Below are 17,946 nucleotides of genomic sequence, written 5' to 3'. Positions count from 1 at the left end.
AAACAGCTTAATTTCCGTGGGATTGGCTTTCCTTCACTAAGACTTGGCATGTTGCTTTGATTTGTATTTCCTGCATGGCATCCTGGAAGAGATAGTGGGAGGAGGGCCTTGTTTACAGATCAGGGCCTCTTGGCTGGGTGAGCCACATCCTCTGCGAGTCCAAAAAGGCTTCTGACCACTTGAGGCTTTTTCTTTCACCTCTGAGTAGAATGTGCTTTACAAGCACTGTCATTTCCTTTTGTTAACAACAAAATCAAACAAGGAAAGGAGAAAGAAAAAACAAAAAAGGCAGAAAAACACTTTGCACTTTACCCTGGAGGAAGTAGAAGATAGTTTGTCCCTGGCTTCTGTCTGAGACAGCTGTGGCTCCTGCAGCTGGTGCATTGCTGGACGGAAGCTCTGTTTGCTGGCTCCTGTCTGAGTTTCCTTCTCTGACCAGGGGATTGGGCAGCTCTCTCTGTTGGGTGCTGTTTAAACTTGGCAAGGAAAAGATGACCAGTTTCCCTGAATTCTTTGCTTTTCACAGCAGAACCCCTTTTTCTTATTCATCCTTTTCTACATTTTACACTCCCAAGGAGCAGTAAAGCTACATAAGCAGAGAACTCTCTCTGCGTTAATTTGTATGAGAGAATGTCTGTTTGTGGTAAGAATACGCAGTTTCTTCACTTCTAATTTTCCTGAGCTCCCTGGGCCTTGAACTCCCTGATGTTTGCTTGCAAATGAAGCTTGTTGGCTCTTTCCCAGCAAACTTTCTACAGTTCGAATCTAGGCTTACTTTTCTTTCTTGCCATTCTCTTTTAAATAGAGCCCAACATAGTGTGTGCTTCATTTAGCCCATGCTCCTGCTATCATACTTTAGATTATTTCTGGGCTCATTTTTTTGAGAAATTGAGGAATCTGCCAATACCAGTTCAGTTTAGTTCAAAAGTTACAATGTGTTTATAAGCTTGAAATTAATGAACTAAGAAGTAGAAAAGTTGACCAAATGACTCCCATTTTGTTGCTGAGGGATTGTTGTAGGGGGAAATCAAGCTTCTCTGAGTAGCTGCTCAAATTTTATGGTCAATCAGAGTGTTTTGAAGTGTCGTTCTGGAAATGTGTTGGCTCCTTATCACCTGGTGGTCAGGTTGCCATCTTCCTGGGAAGAGCTGCACATATCTACCCACTCTCCTTCTTCCTCAACTTGGGCAGAAGGCATAAGATTGGCTGGAATTTTCAACACATGATGATGTTTTCAGGTAAATATATATACATACATGTATATATAAAGAAAATACATTTTATTTAGCCAACAGTGATATGATTAAAATATAATCAACTGGGCTTGGTAGCACATATGTATAATCGCAGACTAGGAAGGGGGAGGTAAAAGGATCAGGAGTTCAAACATGCTTAGGTAAATATTAAATTTGAGGTCAGCCTGTGCTATATAAGACCCTGTCTCAAAAACCCTGCTACAGGTCAACCTGTCTTTTCACTATTCAGTGAGGTACTCTCTCCTTTGCTAAGAAAAATAACACCCTGTTTTCCACAAGTGTGCATCGGATATATTCATACTCAGCCAGCATTTCTGTTGACGGGATAGAAGACGTAGAGAGCTCGTTATTATGCATGTTTCTCTTTCTTTCATCTCACTAGCAAGAGAACCATTTAAATAGTAATAGTAGCCAGTGTTCTAGAATGTGCTGTACAAAATGGTGCTTTTTTTCTCATACTGGAAATTCTGTGAAAGCCAGCTGCAAAGAAGATTGCGCACTTCTAAGGCGATTCTCTCTGGGTTAGACATCCTGGCTCCCAGAGCATGTGGCTAGAACTTTTACCCCCACATGTGACAATTAATTTTGAGGAGTTGTTGCCATGTCCTCACATCACCAGAAGACCTTCCTGTTTGGTTGCCACAGGCCTGAGAGGAGCGATGGCATTTGCACTGGCTATCCGTGACACGGCATCGTATGCCCGCCAGATGATGTTCACAACCACACTGCTCATTGTCTTCTTCACTGTGTGGGTCATTGGTGGAGGCACGACACCCATGTTGTCATGGCTCAATATAAGGTCAGTTTATAACCAAATCAATCTTGTGTCTGAATGTGTCAGTTGTCACTATCCTTGAGAATGTTCAGTGTGCCATGCAGGCTGTACTGGTGAAAGGTTTTCATTCTTTTGGCTTAAGCAATGTGTGTGTGTGTGTTTGAGAGTGTATTTTTTTAAATTAAAATTTGAAGTATGGAGATTTTACAGGATACAAAATTTCATTGAATTCTAAAAAAAGAAAACAATCAAAATAGTCAGCACACACAGGAAATTAGGATGAGCTGGCTCTGACCAGGACAGTGACTTTTGTAGAACAGTTCAAAGTCTTAAAGCTACAGGAAAAAAGGAACAGACATGTAGCCCTGGTGATGTTTCCTGTCTCTTTGTGGTGGAAGCTGGGCCCAGAAGTAGAAGCTCCCTAGCCAGACATTAAAAGACTCAAGTAGAGTTCCCCCCTCCTTAGGAATTTGTACACCATGCCTCTCCTTGCTTCTGGGAGAGAGAGAGAGAGAGAGAGAGAGAGAGAGAGAGAGAGAGAGAGAGAGAGAGAGAGAGAGTAAGAGTGAGTTAGTTTTCTATGTAACCCTCATCTATCATAGCCTTGTGACATCTTTTGTATGTGGTTTTGTCAGGACAGAAGGATGTTGACCAGTTTCTTTCTTTTTCTTTTTTCTTGACCCTCCTGCTTCTACTTCCCAACCACTAGGATTAGAGGCAACTGTCCCCATACCCAGACTCAGGAAATTTTTTTATGAAGGGTGTTTGACTTCTATATTGTGATCTATAGCACCATATAGTCAAAAAGTCACTGACTGAAACAGGAGTCCAGAGACCCACAGCCCAACAATGACTGATCTCTGATCTCTCATGTGTTTGAGGTCCAATTTTCCTCAACGTGAAATGAAGCCTTATGCCAGAGTACAGCCAGGGTTCCCCACATCCAAGTGTTAACTCTGCCTCTGCATTCTGTGTTGCTGAATGTACTCTGGCCACCTGTTGTAGTTTTACCTTTGCACAGGGTGACTATGACCCTTCAACCAGGCATTGGGAAATGAAAATGCCTGAAGAGTCACTCTCTAAAAAGCCACAAGGTGGCGATATATATCTTTCTGTGTTGGTGTTCAGCTTGTTTTCTCTCCTCTGCCAAAGACACTTGAAGCTCCTATATACTGCCAAGGAGAAAAACAGGATTTGAGAGAATAGCTGTTTCCATCTGAGCTGGAAAGGATTAGTGACGATAGGCAGGGATTCCTGGGTTTGGCTATTGCCAGTTATGCCATTTTTGTGCTAGTGTGTCTCAGCTTGCAAATCAAGGCAAGGGCGTCTTGGTGACAATCAGTATCCTCACTAATGCTTTCATTGCACGTGCCGTTTGCATTTCCATGTTAATATATTGGTTCTCACAACATCCCCATAGTGGAGATAATATGGTCTCTGCCCCGGTTGTAGAGTCTTGAGAGGATGAGGCAGGATTGGAATCCGAGAAGTCTTACCATGGCTTGTACACAGTATTGTCCATCAATAAGAGGGGTGTGGTGCTAAAAATTGCTTTCCTCATAACATTTGGAGTGCTTAGAAATTCAACTTCCTAGCTTTGATACTATGGGTTGGATTAAGGAACACAGTCCACCATCCAGTGGAAAAAGACAGCATTTTCAACAAATGGTGCTGGCACAACTGGCAGTTATCATGCAGAAGAATGCGAATTGATCCATTCCTATATCCTTGTACTAAGGTCAAATCTAAGTGGATCAAGGAACTCCACATAAAACCAGAGACACTGAAACTTATAGAGGAGAAAGTGGGGGAAAGCCTCAAAGATATGGGCACAGGGGAAAAATTCCTGAACAGAACAGCAATGGCTTGTGCTGTAAGATCGAGAATTGACAAATGGGACCTCATAAAATTGCAAAGTTTCTGTAAGGCAAAAGACACCATCAATAAGACAAAAAGGCCACCAACAGATTGGGAAAGGATTTTTACCTATCCTAAATCAGATAGGGGACTAATATCCAATATATATAAAGAACTCAAGAAGGTGGACTCCAGAAAATCAAATAACACCATTAAAAAATGGGGCTGAGAGCTAAACAAAAAATTCTCACCTGAGGAATACCGAATGGCTGAAAAGCACCTGAAAAACTGTTCAGCATCCTTAATCATCAGGGAAATGCAAATCAAAACAACCCTGAGATTCCACCTCACACCAGTCACAATGGCTAAGATCAAAAATTCAGGTGACAGCAGATGCTGGCGTGGATGTGGAGAAAGAGAAACACTCCTCCATTGTTGGTGGGATTGCAAGCTTGTACAACCACTCTGGAAATCAGTCTGGCGGTTCCTCAGAAAATTGGACATAGTACTACCGGAGGATCCCACTATACCTCTCCTGTGCATATATCCAGAAGATGTTCCAACCGGTAAGAAGGACACATGCTCCACTATGTTCATAGCAGCCTTATTTATAATAGCCAGAAGCTGGAAAGAACCCAGATGCCCCTCAACAGAGGAATGGATACAGAAAATGTGGTACATTTACACAATGGAGTACTACTCAGCTATTAAAAAGAATGAATTTATGAAATTCCTAGGCAAATGGATGGACCTGGAGGCCATTATCCTGAATGAGGTAACCCAATCACAAAAGAACTTAAATGATATGTACTCACTGATAAGTGGATATTAGCCCAGAAACTTAGAATATCCAAGATAGAAGATACAATTTGCTAAACATATGAAGCTCTTGAAGAACGAAGACCAAGGTGTGGATACTTTTCCCCTTCTTGGAATTGGGAGCAAGGCACCCATGGAAGGAGCTACAGAGACAGAGTTTGGAGCTGAGACTAAAGGATGGACCATCTAGAGACTGCCATACCCGGGGATCCATCCCATAATCAGCCTCCAAATGCTGACACCATTGCATACACTAGCAAGATTTTGCTGAAAGGACCCTGATATAGCTGTCTTTTGTGAGACTATGCCCAGGCGTAGCAATGACATAAGTGGTTGCTCACAGTCAGCTATTGGATGGATCACAGGGTCCCCAATGGAGGAGCTGGAGGAAGTACCCAGGGAGCTGGGGGGATCTTCCACCCTATAGGTGGAACAACAATATGAACTAACCAGTACCCCCTCCCCCCCACCAGAGCTCGTGTCTCTAGCTGCATATGTATCAGAAGATGCCCTGGTCGGTCATCAGTGGAAAGAGAGGCCCATTGTTTGTGCAGACCTTATATGCCTCAGTACAGGGGAACGCCAGCGCCAAGAGGTGGGAGTGGGTGGGGGTGGGAGGGTGGGGGGGGACTTTTGGTATAGCATTTGAAATGTAAATGAAATAAATACCTAATAATAATAATAATAATGAACAAAAACATAAAAACAAACAGAAAAAAAAGAAACACAGCCCATTCTTGGGAATATGGACCTGAAGAAAGAAAATATACTTATGTGGCTTTCAATTTGAGACACCAGTCTTTGTTCTTTGTAGCAGCATGAGGACAAGACACTGCGATTGACACTGTGTATCATGTATAACCCTGAGAGTCTTTGCATTCTGTGACCTGTGAAGTTATTTTATGCCAGATTTCAGATTTTGGAGTAGGGGTGCTCATCTTGTGTAGAGAATTATTAGATAGGTAATAAATAATTTTGTAATTTCTTCAGACACTCTGATATTTGTACTCATTGGGCTTTTGAAAATATTGAATAATACTATAAGCTATATGAATGATACTATGTTATATGAATAATAGCTATGTTGAATAATAAAATATAGCTATAATACTATATATACTATATTGAGGAGTTTTTGAAAACTTGAAGTCTTATAATTAATTTCTCATTCCATTCATAAAAATTCACTTATGTATTCAGAAAACATTCACAGTTATACCTAATTTTATATGAGTACTTTAAAGCATCTCCCTTAATTATATAAAGGCTCCAGGCTTCTCATTTTTTTGCTATTCCCAGGAATTGTAGAGAACACAAACTTCAAAGATGCATTAAAAACTATAACTCACCATCATGTAACTAGGAACAAAGGCAAAATATCTGACTTTATTAATGCTAGTGATAGAACTCAAGGCTTCAAGCATGCTAGGCAAGTGCTGTTCCAGTGAGACATATCCCCATGATCTAACCTCTTTAATCCCTTCTTTACCTACAGAACATATATCATGAATATATAATTGGGTTTTTGAAATTTTGTTCCTGACCTCCCTATGGATAATAAACCTTGCAGATGCTGAAGGTTTTTATAAAAGTGGGGTAGTATTTGTCCAGAACCCATGCCCATCATCTCAAACACATTAAATGATATCAAAAAGCTTTTGAGATTTCCTACAGTGTAAATGTTATATAAACAACTATAGTACCATGCTGTTTTGAGAATTATGACAAGAGAAAAGATTTATATGCTCAGCACATAAGCAATTTTGGGAGATATTTTAAATCTTGGGTTGATTAGATTTCCAGACAGAGCTTATAGATATAAAGGGCCAACTGTACACAAAGCACAGAACAAGGCTTCTCAAGCAAGAAGTGTTGGTTATCAGACAGCTAATAAACAGGAGTTCATCATTTTCTTAGTCTCTCTGATATTGGTTGTATCTATCATGGAGTTTTGAAATGTTAATACTATGAAACTTATTAGGAGTTTTTGAAAACTTTGAAGTGTATTACAGTTTATTTCTCATACCATTCATAAGACTTGCTTTTATGTATTCAGGGAGTACTCATATTTGTACTTGATTTTATGAGTCATTTAAAGTAGCTCCTTAAACTGTATAAAAGTTCCAGACTCCTCAGGAATTGTCTTGTCAGTCGCCTGACTTTTCATGGCCTGATTAAATTAAAAGTCCTTTGCTTTATTTTTCAACCCCAAAACATTTGTTACAAACAGAACCGAATAATTTTCCACTGAGAGTAGAAAGTTGACTTTTGGAACTTCCTCATTACCTTTTCCAAAAGTGGGCCATTAAAACAGTCTTACCTAAAGCTGAATTCTGACATGCACATGATGGCTCAACTAGGCTAGGAGCTGGTAAGAAGTGAGCAATGCTGTTTGAGCAGAAAAATCCACAGTTCCTATAATACCTCTGTTTTGCTTTTTAAAATACTATTTACTTTTTGATCCCTTCTCCATATAATTTTGTCATATCAACGACAGATAACACAGAGAAATAATAATCAGTCTTTGAGGTATGGGTGATCAAAACTTGTTATTATTTGTATTTTAGAAAAGATCATGGTAATGTCATGTGAGTTTCTTTTTAAATTATAAAATTTGAGGAATTGTCTCTCAGGTATCTTTCATATGTGAGCCAGAATATTTCAGAGCATAAAAGCTATGCAACATAATTTTTTGTTCTGAAATAATTATAGAATTCAGGGTATGCATTATGCATGTTTCCTGTGGTCCCATCTTACATAGTTGTACCATATCACAACCAGGAGCTGAAGTAGGTTTATGTGTGTAGTTTGATACTATTTTATAGAATCTAGGTTTTTGTAAGCACCACTGTGTTCAAGGTATAGAATTGTTCCAACATAAAGATATCCTTAGCTCCATTCTTTATGTCACACTCACTTCTTATCATTCCCTATCTCCAGCAACCTCTAATTTGTTCTCTGTCTCCATAATTTTCTCAGCTTGATAATTATAGAGCTCACGTCTTATATGATCTTTGAGATTGACTTTTTCTACCATTTAAAATACTACCTGTGAGATCCATTTAGGTCATTATACATGTCAAAGTTTGTTCCTTTTTATTTCTGGATAATACTCATGACATGAATGTATCAGGATCTGTTTAACTGTTCATACCTTAAAGGACATGTGGTTAGTTTCTAGTTTAAAATTATTATAAATAAATCAACTGTGAATATTTCTGGGTAAGTTTTTATATTAATGTGGACATTCATATATCTCAGATACAGGTTCTGGAACATGATTGACAGATGAGATACTAACAGTTTTCCAGAGTGGCTGTATGTTGTGGTAAATCTCCAACCCAAATATGCCCCGGCAGTGAAAACACAACACAGTTAATATGATTACATGCTGTGTGCCTAGATTGGACAGATCTACCGCTACACTACCATCTTCCACATCTATGAGACCCCTTAGAACTTGCAGTTTCTCCAGGCCATGTGCTTCTGCTCTGCTTTTCTTCCTCTTCCTCTCCTTCCTCCTCCTCCTCTTCTTTTTTCAGAATTGTAGATATTCTTATTTTATTTCATATAAATTTTAGAAAAAGTGTTTCTGTAGCTAGACATGCTTATAATTCCAACAATTAGAAGGCTGAAGCAGGAAGTCAAGGCTAGCCTAAGATGTATACAGAGAACTTGCCTGAAAAATTGAATAAAAGAAAAGTAAATAAAGTCTTGCCATGCTTTTCATAGGAATTGTATTTTGCATATTATGAACTGGGACCATTAGCATCTTCATCACGTTGTGCCCTCCAATCTCTGAATGCTTCCCAATTTCTTTTAACCTTCTTTGGTTTCTTTATATTAGTATTTTGTCATTTTAGCATAAAATGCCAAGCAAGTTTTATTAGATTTATATTCTGCCACCTTGCTGATTCCTTTTTTAGTTCTTGAAAGTGTTTGATGTGTATATAGTATTTAGGATTTTCTACACAGTTAAAAATTTCTGGATTATTTGCATAACTATGCAAAGTGAAATAGTTTTATTTTGTTCTTTTCAACCAACGTGCCCTTGGCTTTCTTTTCATGCATTATTGCTTTGGTTGACTGTCTTAGTTAGGGTTTTACTGCTGTGTACAGACACCATGACCAAGGCAAGTCTTATAAAAAACAACATTTAATTGGGACTGGCTTATAGGTTCAGAGGTTCAGTCCATTATCATCAAGGTGAGAACATGGCAGTATCTAGGCAGGCATGGCACAGGAGGAGCTGAGAGTTCTATGTCTTCATCCAAAGGCTGCTAGTGGAAGACTGACTTCCAGTCAACTAGGGTGAGGATCTTATACCCACACCCACAGTGACACACCCATTCCAACCAGGTCACACCTATTCCAACAAGGCCACACCTCCAGATGGTACCACTCCCTGGTCCAAGGATATACAAACCATCACATTGACTTTCAGTATTGTGTATAATAAAAGTATTGTTAGTGGGTGTTATCATCCAGATCCTAACATTAAAGGGACATTTTATCATTGGGTGTCATTGTAGCTTGCAATGTTTTTGTAGCTATTCATCAGCAGATTGAGTAACTTTCTATCTCATATTTAGTTTATTTTTTTAATATTTTTTATTAGGTATTTTCCTCATTTACATTTCCAATGCTATCCCAAAAGTCCCCCATATCCCCCCTCCCACTCCCCTACCCACCCACTCCCACCTTTTGGCCCTAGCGTTCCCCTGTACTGGGGCATATAAAGTTTGCAAGTCCAATGGGCCTCTCTTTCCAGTGAAGGCCAGCTAGGCCATCTTTTGATACATATGCAGCTAGAGACACGAGCTCTGGGGGTACTGGTTAGTTCATAATGTTGTTCCACCTATAGGGTTGCAGATCCCTTTAGCTCCTTGGGTATTTCCTCTAGCTCCTCCATTGGGGGCCCTGTGATCCATCCAATAGCTGACTGTGAGCATGCACTTCTGTGTTTCCTAGGCCACGGTGTAGTCTCACTAGAGACAGCTGTATCAGGGTCCTATCAGCAAAATCTTGCTAGTGTATGCAATGGTGTCAGCGTTTGGAGGCTGATTATGGGATGGATCCCTGGATATGGCAGTCTCTAGATGGTCCATCCTTTCGTCACAGCTCCAAACTTTGTCTCTGTAACTCGTTCCATGGGTGTTTTGTTTCCATTTCTAAGAAGGGGCAAAGTGTCCACACTTTGGTCTTCGTTCTTCTTGAGTTTCATGTGTTTCGCAAATTGTAACTTATATCTTGGGTATTCTAAGTTTCTGGGTTAATATCTACTTATCAGTGAGTACATATCATTTGAGTTCTTTTGTGATTGGGTTACCTCACTCAGGACAATGCCCTCCAGGTCCAACCATTTGCCTAGGAATTTTATAAATTCATTCTTTTTAATAGCTGAGTAGTACTCCATTGTGTAAATGTACCACATTTTTTGTATCCATTCCTCTGTTGAGGGGCATCTGGGTTCTTTCCAGCTCCTGGCTATTATAAATAAGGCTGCTATGAACATAGTGGAACATGTTTCTTTCTTACTAGTTGGAACATCTTCTGGATATATGCCCAGGAGAGGTATTGCGGGATCCTCCGGTAGTTCCATGTCCAATTTTCTGAGAAACTGCCAGACTGATTTCCAGAGTGGTTGTACAAGCTTGCATCTGCTGTCACCTGAATTTTTGATCTTAGCCATTCTGACTGGTGTGAGATGGAATCTCAGGGTTGTTTTGATTTGCATTTCCCTGATGATTAAGGATGCTGAACAGTTTTTCAGGTGTTTCTCAGCCATTCGGTATTCCTCAGGTGAGAAGTTTTTGTTTAGCTCTCAGCCCCATTTTTTAATTGGGTTGTTTGATTTTCTGGAGTCCACCTTCTTGAGTTCTTTATATATATTGGATATTAGTCCCCTATCTGATTTAGGATAGGTAAAGATCCTTTCCCAATCTGTTGGTGGCCTTTTTTTCTTATTGATCGTGTCTTTTGCCTTACAGAAGCTTTGCAGTTTCATGAGGTCCCATTTGTCAATTCTTGATCTTACAGCACAAGCCATTGCTGTTCTGTTCAGGAATTTTTCCCCTGTGCCCATATCTTCAAGGCTTTTCCCCACTTTCTCCTCTATAAGTTTCAGTGTCTCTGGTTTTATGTGAAGTTCCTTGATCCACTTAGATTTGACCTTAGTACAAGGAGATAGGAATGGACCAATTCCCATTCTTCTACATGATAACAACCAGTTGTGACAGCACCATTTGTTGAAAATGCTTTCTTTTTCTAGTTTATTTTTTTTAAGTTACATTTTATTTATCTGGGGACAGAGCACATATCCCATTGTATACATGTGGAGGCCAGATAACAGTTTTTTCGGGGGGTGGGGGTCAGTTCTTTTCTTTTACCGTGTGTCTTGGGACTGGAACTCAAGTCATCAGAGTTGGCAAGAAACGCCTTTATCCATTAAGCTATCTTTCTGGTCCTCATGGGTTTTTTAACATCAGTTGATGTGATCATATGCTTTTTCATGTCTATCTCTTTACTCTGGTAGAGTGCAGTGATCAACTCTCAAATTCTGAACTGGTCTAGCTTTTCTGAAATAAACCCTACTTGGCTATGGTATATTATTGAATACTGCTTAACTTTATGAGACAATGCTTGCTTAATTTTTTTGTGTTCCCAGGGGTATGGTTTATAGTTCTCCTTTTGCACTGTATTTGTCTGGTTTAAGTATCAGGGTAATGTGGCCCTACAACATAATTTGGAATATGTTCTCTACTCTTCTTTATGTATTTAGTATTAGTTATTTTCATTTACTTTTTGGTAGAATTCTCCAGTAAAACTATCTAGATCATGATGGGAGGGGAGGCCCTTGGTCCCATGGAGGTTTGATGCCCCAGTGTAGGAGGATGCTGGAACAGTGGGGTTGAAGAGGGTGGGTGGGTAAGAGAGGGTGGGTGGGTGAGGGAACACCCTCATACAGGCAAAGCCGAGGAAGAGGGCAGACGTGGGATGGGGAGCGTTAGTGGAAATGGGATATCACATAAACAATGGAATGATTAATAAATAAAAAAAATTAAAAAGACTTTTTTCAGAAATCTTTAAGCTATGTCATTTAATGAGGCTATTTTAGATTATATACTTCATTTTAAGTGAACTGTAATACTTCATGAAATTGTTCAGTTTGGTCAATAACATTGTCAAGTTAATGTTATTCATAGTGTACTGGCTAGTTTTATGTCAACTTGACACAGACTAAAGTCACCTGAGAAGAGGGAACATGTATTAAGCAAATGTTTCCATAAGATTAGGCTGTAGGCAAACCTATTGGGCATTTTCTTAACTAGTGAGTGATGGGGGAGGGCCCAGTCCTTTGTGGATGGGCTGATGGTCCTGGATTCTATAAGAAAGCAAGCTGAGCCAGGCGGTGGTGGCGCACACCTTTAATCCCAGCACTTGGGAGGCAAAGGCAGGTGGATTTCTGAGTTTGAGGCCAGCCTATTCTACAGAGTGAGTTCCAGGACAGCCAGGGCTACACAGAGAAACCCTGCCTCGAAAACAAAACAAAACTAAACAAAAAGAAAAGAAAAAAAGAAAAGAAAGAAAGAAGAGAAAAAAAGAAAGAAAGAAAGCTGAACCAGCAGCACCCCTCCGTGGCCTCTGCATCAGTTCCTGCCTTCAGGTTTCTGCCCTGCTTGAGTTCCTGTCCTAGCTTTCTTTGGTGATGAATGGCAGTATGAAGTGTAAGCCAAATAAATCCTTTCTTCCCCAACTTGCTTTTTTGTTTAAAAAATTATATTTTAGATTATATTAAAGGTAGCTTTATTGAGAAGCTGCCTTTGGGTGAGCTCTCTGACTTCGAGGATTGAGGCTGGGGGAGTCACCATGGGGAGAGAGGAGAGGGTGGGGAGAAGGAGAAAGGGCTTGTGTGCATAAAGATGAGAAAAGCCCTGAGTTGCTTTTTTGTCATGGTGTTTCATCACAGCAATAGTAACCCTAATTATTGTGCTAGGAACACATATTGTTCCTTGATTGTCCTATAGATGTTTCTGGGGTTTTATAGTGATATCTACTTCATTATTATCATTACTATTACTATTATTAATACTACATTTTATTCCTAATAATTCCTAATAATTTGGAACAAATTTCATCCCTAATAGTTTTTGTCAGACATGCTAGGGGTTTGTGAGGAGGATTTTTTGTTATTTATTTTTTGACATAGGGTCTCATTATTTAGCCCTGACTGTTTTGGAAGTCACTATGTAGAGCATGCTGACATAGAACTCACAGAGATCCACCTGCCTTAGTCTCTCCTGGATTCAAAGGCATATGCCACTATGCCTGGCTGGTGGATTTTTTTTTTCATATAAGCATTTTTATTTGTTTTTTAAATTATTTGTTTGTTCCAGTTATTTTATCATTTCTCTGATTTTCATTTTACTGATTTCTGTTCCTGTATTTTATTTCTATCCTTCTTGGTTTTTTTCCTCAGCTCAACCACAAACTCAAGTGAAGCAACATGTCATGTATTATTGTTGAAAACTATATATGTTACCCACTCATAATATTTTGTCAGATGTGTATTAGTAGTGATTATTTAAGTATAGGCACTGACATTTACATAAATTGTACCAAAAGAAATTCTTTCCAAAATAAGGTAATGAGAATGGTTGGTTTTTCTTGGCTTGTGGCTTATGATGTTACTTAGCGACCTCAAGTATTTCTGTAACCAAGTTCTTATTTTAAATTGACTCAGAAACCCCCTGATATTCATTATGGTATTTTGACCCTATGAACTCAGTAGGGTCATTTTCAAGTAGAGCCTATTTTCTTACTTGTTCCTTATTTCTTCAACTGCTGATGAGTGTAGGCAGTTGCTCAGAAGTAGTACTAAGGCAGATCTTAGAGTTCTTCTATAAATAACTAGATACTAGCTGTGGTTTCTTTCATTTTTGGGGGAAGTGGGAGAGACAGTGTATCTCTATGGAGCCTCAGCTTTCCTGGAACTTACTGTGTAGACCAAGCTGGCCTCAAACACACAGAGATCCACCCATTTCTGCCTCCAGAATGCTGGGATTAATTGTGCCCCCATGTCTGGTAAGCTGTGTTTCTTGACCATGGCTAACTTCAAGTCTGTTTATGAAGAAAAACTATGAGTATAATTATAATTCCAAAGCCAGGTCACTTGTGTCCATAATAAGGCCAATTTATATTTTAAATTAGTATTTTGATATTTTAAAATGTAATGGGAAATGCTCAAACATTTTAGTTAATATATAAACTGCTATTATTTTTAGTCTCTGGCGTAAGTGCTGTTATTTACAAAGGACATAAATTTGACAACTTAGAGGGGTTATGGAATTTTTTGAACAAATGAACATTCTATGTATCACAAACACATTGTGGTGGTATAATGGCCATTCTCTTGGAGCACAGTGGGTAGGGAGGCAGTGAAGCCCACAGGGAAGTAATATACTCATTCAAGGGCAAGTACAAACACTCTGGTGTTAATTGTATTACACTGAGAAATTATGGCAACATTCTCTTAAAGATAGCATAAGGAATATAGATAAGAAGAAATCTTGGGTTCTTTATGTAACAGTGTTTGTGACTTGATATTTTCTTTAATCTTTTTAAAAAAATTAAAAATAGATTCTTTTTTATTGGATATTTTCTTTATATTTCAAATATTATCCCCTTTCTCATTTTCCCCTCCAGAAACCTCCTATCCCATCCCCCCCCCCTGCCTCTAAGAGGGTGTTCCCCTACTCATCCACCTACTCCCATCTTCCCGCCCTGGCATTCCCCTACACTGGGGCATCGAACAACCTCAGGGCCAAGGGGTGCTCATCCCACTGATGTCCAACAAGGCTATCCTCTGTTACATATGCAGCCACGTGTACTCTTTGGTTGGTTGTACAGTCCCTGGGAGCTTCTGGGGGTGGGGGACGTCTGGCCTGTTGACACTGTTGCTCCCTCCATGGGGCTGTAAATCCCCTCAGCTCCTTCAGTTCCTTCTTCAACTCCTCCATTGGGCACCCTGAACTCAGTGGAGTGGTTGGCTGTGAGTATTCACCTCTGTATTTGTCAGGCTCTGGCAGAGCCTCTCAGGAGACAGCCATATCAGGCTCCAATCAGCAAGCTTTTCCCAGCATCCACAATAGCGTCCAGGTTTGGTGACTATATGGGATGGATCTGCAGGTGGGGCAGTCTCTGGATGGCCTTTCCTTCAGTCTCTGCTTCACACTTTGTCTCCATATTTCCTCCTGTGAGTATTTTGTTCCCCCATCTAAGAAGAACTGAAGCACACTCTGGTCTTCCCTCTTCTTGGGCTTCATATGGTCTGTGAATTGTGTCTTGGGTGTTTTGAACTTTTGGGCTAATATTCACTTATCAGAGAGTGCATACCATATGTGATTTTGTGACTGGGTTACTTCACTCATGATGATATTTTCCAGTACCATCCACTTGCCTGCAAATTACATGAAGTCATTCTTTTTAATAGCTGAGTAGTATTCCATTGTGTAAATGTACTACGTTTTCTGTATCATTGCTCTGTTGAGGGACATCTGGGTTCTTTCCAGCTTCTGGCTATTATAAATAAGGCTGCTATGAACATAGTGGAGCATGTGTCCTTATTACATGTTGGAGCATCTTCTGGGTATATGTCAGGGGTGGTATAGCTGGGTCCTCAGGTAGTGCTATGTCCAATTTTCTGAGGAACCACCAGACTGATTTCCAGAGTGGTTGTACCAACTTGCAATCCCACCAGCAATGGAGGAGTGTTCCTCTTTCTCCACATCCTCACCAGCATCTGCTGTCACCTGTTTTTGATCTCAGCCATTCTGACTGGTATGAGGTGAAATCTCAGGGTCGTTTTAATTTGCATTTCCCTGATGACTAAGGATGTTGAACATTTCTTTAGATGCTTCTCAGACATTTGAGTTTCCGAAATTGAGAATTCTTTGTTTAGCTTTGTTCCTCATTTTTAAATAGGGTTATTTGTTTCTCTGGAGTGTAAGATTTTGGTTCCTTTGTAGATACGTATATGTGTATTAGCCCTCCATGGGATGTAAGATTGGTGAAGATCTTTTCCCAATCTGTTAGTTGCTATTGTGTCCTATTGACAGTGTTCTTTGCCTTACAGAAGCTTTGCAATTTTATGAGGTTCCATTTGTCTATTCTTGATCTTAGAACATAAGCCATTAGTGTTCTGTTCAGGAAAAGTTTCCCTGTGCCCATGTGTTCTAGGCTTTTCTTATCTTTCTCTTTTATTAGATTCAGTGTGTCTGGTTTTATGTGGAGGTACTTGATCCACTTGGACTTGAGCTTTGTACAGCGAGATAAATGTGGATCAATTCACATTCTTCTACATGCTAACTGCCAGTTGTGCCAGCACCATTTGTTGAAAATGCTGTCTTTTTTTCCCCACTGGATGGTTTTAGCTCCTTTGTCAAAGATCAAGTGACCATAGGTGTGTGGGTTCATTTCTGGGTCTTCAATTCTATTCCATTGATCTACCTGCCTGTCTCTGTACCAATACCATGCGGGTTTTTTTGTTTGTTTGTTTATTTTTTGTTTTTATCACTATTGCTCTGTAGTACAGCTTCAAGTCAGTGGTGGTGATTCCCTCAGAAGTTCTTGTATTGTTGAGAATGGTTTTCAATGTCCTGGGCTTGTTTGTTTGTTTGTTTGTTTGTTTTTTATTCCAAATGAATTTGAGAATTGCTCTTTCTAACTCTGAAGAATTGAATTGGAATTTTGATGGGGATTGCTTTGAATCTGTACATTATTTTTCGCAAGATGGCCATTTTACTATATTAATCCTGCCAATCCACAAGCATGGGAGATCCTTCCATCCTAAGTCTTCTTCGATTTTTTCTTCAGAGACTTGAAGTTCTTATTGTACAAATCTTTCACTTGTTTGGTTAGAGCCATACCAAGATACTTATATTGTTTATGACTATTGTGAAGGGTGTGGTTTCCCTAATTTCTTTCCCAGCCTGTTTATCCTTTGAGTATATAGGAAGGCTACTGATAAGTTTGAGTGAATTTTATATCGGGCCACTTTGCTAAAGTTTATCAGCTGTAGACGTTCTCTGGTGGAATTTTTGGGGTCACTTAAGTATAAACTATCATGTCATCTGCCAATAGTGATATTTTTACTTTTTCCTTTCCAGTTTGTATCCCTTTGACCTCCTTTTGTTGTCTAATTGCTCTAGCTAGAACTTCAAGTACTATATTAAATAGATAGGGACAGAGAGGACAGCCTTGTCTAGTCCCTGATTTTAGTGTGATAGCTTCAAGTTTCTCTCCATTTAGTTTGTTGTTGGCTACTGGTTGGGCCTTGAATTCCTGATCTTTCCAAGACTTTTAACATGAAGGGATGTTGAATTTTGTCAAATGATTTTTCAGCATCTAGTGAAATGACCATGTGTTTTTTTTCCTTTGAGTTTGTTTATGCAGTAGATTATGTTGATGGATTTCCGTATATTGAACCATCCCTGCATCCCTGGGACAAAGCCTACTTGATTGTGGTGAATGATCATTTTGATGTGTTCTTGGATTTGGTTTGGGAGAATTTTATTGAGTATTTTTTTGTGTCGATATTCATAAGGGAAATTGTTCTGAAGTTTCTTTCTTTGTTGGGTCTTTGTGTGGTTTAGGTATCAGTGTAACTGTGGCTTCATAGAACAAATTGGGTAGTGATCCTTCTGTTTCTATTTTGTGGAATAGTTTGAAGAGTATTGGTATTAGGGCTTCTGTGAAGGTCTGATAGAATTCTGCACTAAACCCATCTGGTCCTGGGCTTTTTTTGGTTGTGAGACTTTTTTTTCCATTGCATAATTCTTTTTTATTAGATATTTTCTTTATTTACATTTCAAGTTTTATCCCGTTTCTTCATTTCCCCTCCAGAAACCCCCCTATCCAACCCCTGCCCCCTGCTCACTAACCCACGCACTCCTGCTTCCCTGTCCTGGCATTCCCCTACACTGGGGCATTGAGCCTTCACAAGACCAAGGGCCTCTTCTCTCATTGATGTTCCACAAGGCCATCCTCTGCTATATGTGTGTCTGGAGCCATGGTTTCCTCCATGTGTACTCTTTGGTTGGTGGTTTAGTCGCTGGGAGCTCTGAGAGTACTGGTTGGTTCGGTTAGGAGACTTTTAATGACTGCTTCTATTTCTTTAGGGGTTATGGTACTGTTTAGATGGTTTATCTGATCCTGTTTTAACTTTAGTATTTGGTATCT

The 17,946-nt window shown here is 39.6% G+C and overlaps 1 protein-coding gene across 4 annotated transcripts in view; it reads left to right on the top strand.

Annotated features, from left to right (window-relative positions):
• Positions 1-17,946, top strand: part of Slc9a7 (solute carrier family 9 (sodium/hydrogen exchanger), member 7) — a 193,185-nt gene that overhangs the window by 131,166 nt on the left and 44,073 nt on the right. For all 4 annotated transcript variants that reach the window (XM_006527617.4, XM_006527616.4, NM_177353.4 and 1 more), the window contains exons 11-12: positions 1,127-1,238; positions 1,902-2,055. In XM_006527617.4, the coding sequence (XP_006527680.1) occupies positions 1,127-1,238; positions 1,902-2,055 (266 nt within the window). The remainder of the gene's footprint in view (positions 1-1,126; positions 1,239-1,901; positions 2,056-17,946) is intronic.

Source organism: Mus musculus, chromosome X, assembly GCF_000001635.26.
Source record: "Mus musculus strain C57BL/6J chromosome X, GRCm38.p6 C57BL/6J".
NCBI classification, from domain to species: Eukaryota; Metazoa; Chordata; class Mammalia; order Rodentia; family Muridae; genus Mus; species Mus musculus.
The sequence above is the reverse complement of the archived record's forward strand: the minus strand, read 5'-3'. Positions and strand labels throughout refer to the sequence as shown.